General features: G+C 36.1%; 1 protein-coding gene across 1 annotated transcript; it reads right to left on the bottom strand.

The window, feature by feature from the left end:
- Nucleotides 1-934: 934 nt before the first annotated feature.
- On the bottom strand, nucleotides 935-4,034 carry LOC105227847 (putative phosphatidate phosphatase). Its single transcript, XM_011207385.4, has one exon. The coding sequence runs from the start codon at nucleotides 3,000-3,002 to the stop codon at nucleotides 2,004-2,006; it is 999 nt and encodes a 332-aa protein (XP_011205687.2). The 5' UTR covers nucleotides 3,003-4,034; the 3' UTR covers nucleotides 935-2,003.
- Nucleotides 4,035-4,338: the final 304 nt, after the last annotated feature.

Raw genomic sequence — 4,338 nt, 5'->3', positions numbered from 1 at the left:
CTGCTGAATTCGGCCAAGGACCTTCACATCATGCAGTGTTTTATGCTATGTCAAGATAAACAAAAACCTGTCGAAAAATACTGTTCACTATCAACAGTGACCAATTAGGTATTCTACATTCTTATAGCTACAATTTGTTACACTGTAATTTGAAGTTAGGTGACTTAGAAAGAAATTGTGAATGTTTTGGCATGAAAATCCAAAAAATTTTTGAAAATTTTACTAACAAAACCACTAAATTTTTCTACAGTTTTTAACTGCGTAGCACAGTTTTTCTAAAACTGTTAAATTTTGTTATTATTTAAATTTAATAATTCTCAATAATTGTATTAATTTTTCCTAATTTCAAAAATTGTCGAAAATTGCCAACAATTTCACTTGTTCCAAATAAAACGATGTCAATTTTTACGTCAAATTTGTTTTCAACAAATTAAATAACAATTTGATGGTCTAAAGCTTAGAAAAAAAACTGCCGAAGTAGTCACAAGTGTAGACATTGTGTTGGAATAAATAAAGAAAACAGAATTTTTTTGTGATGATATAACAATAATTGTACTTTTTATTAAAAACAAATAAAATTGTTGAAGTTCTTCAAGCTGCGTTTGGCAAATTTCGCCACAAACCAGTTTGTAAATATACACATATAGTTATGAATACATAGATTTATAGATATAGACAATAGAGTAAAGAAATAAACAACAATTTTTGATTAAAAATATAAATAAGTGTAGAATAAATGGTTGATAATGTACAAAGAAATTGAAACAAGAAGAATAAAATTTGATATAATTTTATATAATTTATAGTTGTAAATTTGTAAAAATAACTGATGTGCCATAGCGCTCAATAGATATGTATATAATTTCTTATAATATATGGTTTCCATAACACTTTTATATAAATAATTGCCATTTAACTAGTTGTTTTTTCCTTCATATACGTGTTTCCAAAAATATGCATACTAAATATACAACAAAAAGTTTATTAGCTGCGCATTTTAACACTACTTTCGTATTTGGAGACTTTCTAATTTACCGTGTTCTGTACTTTTTGTGACATATTAAATAATGCTTGATTTAAATTGCAATGATTTGAGGTGTTGTAGACTTTGGAGACTTTCTTGAAGACCTTAAAAATGATATTTCTGAACTTGTATGCAGTGTATATGCAATAAAACACGCAATATTACTTAATTATAAAAGAAACGAAGTTTTGGAGACTTTGTGGAGACTTTAATATTGCTTTAATTAAACTTCTACGTGTATATGATATAAAACACGGAATTTAACTTATTTATAAAGAAGTAAATTTTGGAGACTTTGTGTAGAGTTTTTAAAATTTCTATAATTAAACTACTAAACTTATTTTACAACAAATTTCACTTGAAATCAAGTGTTTAGTGCAATAATTGCAGGACTTCTGCAACAATTGTAGACTTTTGTTTTAAGCCTTTTGAGCTTTTAATTAAACTTTAATTAGAACGTAAATAGATACAATTAAGTAGCGGCGAATTTAGAAAAATTTGCAGTTATTTTTTAAAACTAATTTGTAGAGCGTACATTCGCATATGCTCCACTTAAGACAAGTATGTAAGTGATTAGTGCCAATGTTGGCAATTAGCAACAATTAGCGTTTGACTAAGCAGTTGCAGACCTCAACAAAATCATTCAACTGTGAAATACTGCAATGCATGCAGACGTGTATGCAGATACACATACATACAAATACTTGCTTGCAAAATTTCACTCTGCTACACGAATTCCAATGCCACATGCGTGCATTGCAAACTTAAAATTAAACAAAAAATTAAAAAGCAAACAAAAAAAAAACAATAAAAATAATAACAAAATTGCAATGGCTTTCACTGCAGCTCAACTGCATTTCCAGACATTGCTTTAATTTGTTGTTTTTTAAAGCACTGCCACTGCTGCTTCCACATGTGTGTATGTGCGTGCGTTTCATTACAAGTTGCCATTTCTCCGCCTGCTCCCGCAATTCCCACTTTACGGCACGTAACCATAGTTGTGGTATGTCTGACCGTAGGCGGCATGATTCGGTCCGTGGTGCTGCAGATACGGCACACTGCCAAATGTGTACGCGGGCAAGACTGGCGTCGCCGATTGCGCCGACGCAGCTGCCAAACCGGAGTGCACCAAGATTTTCGATGCCGCCGCCGTAGACGTTGAGCAACGGCCCTCGAAAAACTTGGCCACATAACGTGCCACCAGCCAAGCAAATAAAGCGCCCATCAATATACCCACCAGCACATCGGACCAGTGGTGCCAGTGATCGTTGATGCGTGTCAGCGCCACATACCAAGCCAACATTACGGCGCTGAATTGCAGTAAATGCTTGAGTAGTTTGGAGCCGCGTGTGCTCAGCGCCACTTGTAAGTAGAGCGCTATATAGACCATGGCATAGAAGACGGTCGAAGAGTGTCCGCTGGGAAAGGACATTGCCATTTCAGCCATCATCCTGTGGCTAACATCGCTTTCGCACTTGTAGTCGGTAAAGTAGTGACCTTGATTCTGTTCGAAGTCGCAGTTGGTGCCGTCGCTTAAGCGCGGCTTGCAGATGCTGAAGAAGTACGGACGCAAACGGCCGATCGAACGCTTCGCTATCTCTGTAGCGACTAGTGTCATCAGTAAGCCGAGCAAGTAATAGCCTATTTGTGCGTAAATATTCTTCCAACGACGCCCACAGTAGCACGACTCGTTTGCGGCATCTTGTGTTGTATGTTGTTTCTTGCCGCGACTATGTGATAATTGGCGAAATAGTTCGACAACAAATATGACGATGAATGGTATGCCAAAGACTATAATGCATAGCACCGCGAACCCTATAGTTTGTGTGCCGGTGTAAGGATATTGTAACGATTCGTCGCCGCAAAAGAAACCGCGCTTTTGTGGCGGCATCCACTGGCGCAAGGCGACTTCGACGGCAACCAGTAAGACAAAGAGTAATAGATCGATGAAGCGACGCAAAGCTACCATTGCAGACATGTTGTACTGATTTTTTGTTTGTAATACGTTGTACACGACCAATACACTTGAATTTTAGGGATTATGTTACTTTTAAGCCTGCAATCGATGTTTAAAAGTTTGAACTGCGTTGTTGGTTTAGTTTAATTTTTGTGGCATGCAGTTTCTTTAAAATTTCAAAAGCTAATTTCGCATTTAGCTTTAATATTTTCGTAATTTTCTTTAAAATTTCAGTTGTTAGGTGTGTTATTTTATTTTAAAATTTGTTATATGCCGTTTTTTGGCTTTGTAGACTTCTGTGTAGAGTTTTCAAATTACTGTTTTCGCTTTGTTTAACTCGTTCAAGCAGTTTTTACAATACTTCTGTTGATTTATTAGACTTTCGTGTGTTTTGTAGAATTTGGAGACTTTGGAGACTTTGTAGACTTTTTAATTTTCTATGCTTTGGTTATTATTAATGAATTTTGCGCAGCTTAAATAAGTTTTTTGCAAAAATTTGCGTCATTCACTTTTCTAAGCGTTTTCAAAAATTCTACCACTGTTTAATATATGCACAACCTTGCGCCTGACACCTTTTTATCGTTACTTTTTATCGTTTTCTTATTGCTTGCTGTTATTGCTGTTGTGTACATCACCGCATCAAGTTACTTTGCACACAAATCGCCACTGTATTTGTTCGAAATATTCTATTTACTGGTTTTCTCTATAAATCACACAAATAATTTGTTAATTAACTGGAATTTAAAACTAACACCGCGAAGCTTATTTGTTCAGCAGCCACTTATTTCGTTCGTAAATTAGTTTTTTCGCAATGCAGCTTTTCAGATTGCATACAGTTGTCGCTATAACGGTTGTTTTAAGTGCGCGCAAAAAATTAGTATGCCACAATCGCCAACAGTTGCATTCAACTGTCGTTCGCCAACTGCACAAAGCGCTCAGCTTATTGGCACTGTTATTGCTTTTGCTACTGCTGCTGTTATTCGCTCACGAATTTTGCCGCGCCGCACAACACGCTCAGACCGCACTTGAAAACTGACTAACCTATCGGCATGAATGTAAATACAAATTGAATCTGGTGCCGCGAAACACCGGTTGGTGCGCAAAGCCAGCCAGTCAGCCAAGCAGCAGGTTTCAGCCGACGATGCTTCATTGTTATGCTACATTATGGTTTTTGTTAACGTACGTGTGTTATTGGTGTTGTTATTGTTATTGTAGTTGTTGTTATTGCCTTTGTTGGGAGCGTCTTTACTGCTGCAGTTGGCATGCCAGCAAAGCGTTAGTGTGCAACAATACAAGCAAAAACACACGGCAAAAACAAAAAATCTACAAAAAAAGCATCAAGACACAACAACAACAA

Source organism: Bactrocera dorsalis, chromosome 5 (assembly GCF_023373825.1).
Source record: "Bactrocera dorsalis isolate Fly_Bdor chromosome 5, ASM2337382v1, whole genome shotgun sequence".
Taxonomy (NCBI): domain Eukaryota; kingdom Metazoa; phylum Arthropoda; class Insecta; order Diptera; family Tephritidae; genus Bactrocera; species Bactrocera dorsalis.
Note: the sequence above shows the minus strand (reverse complement) of the source record. Positions and strands in the feature narration are given on the sequence as shown.

What these genes read in the sequence shown, in the direction of transcription:
- LOC105227847 (XM_011207385.4), bottom strand. Translation starts at nt 3,002, where the DNA reads ATGTCTGCAATGGTAGCTTTGCGTCGCTTCATCGATCTATTACTCTTT.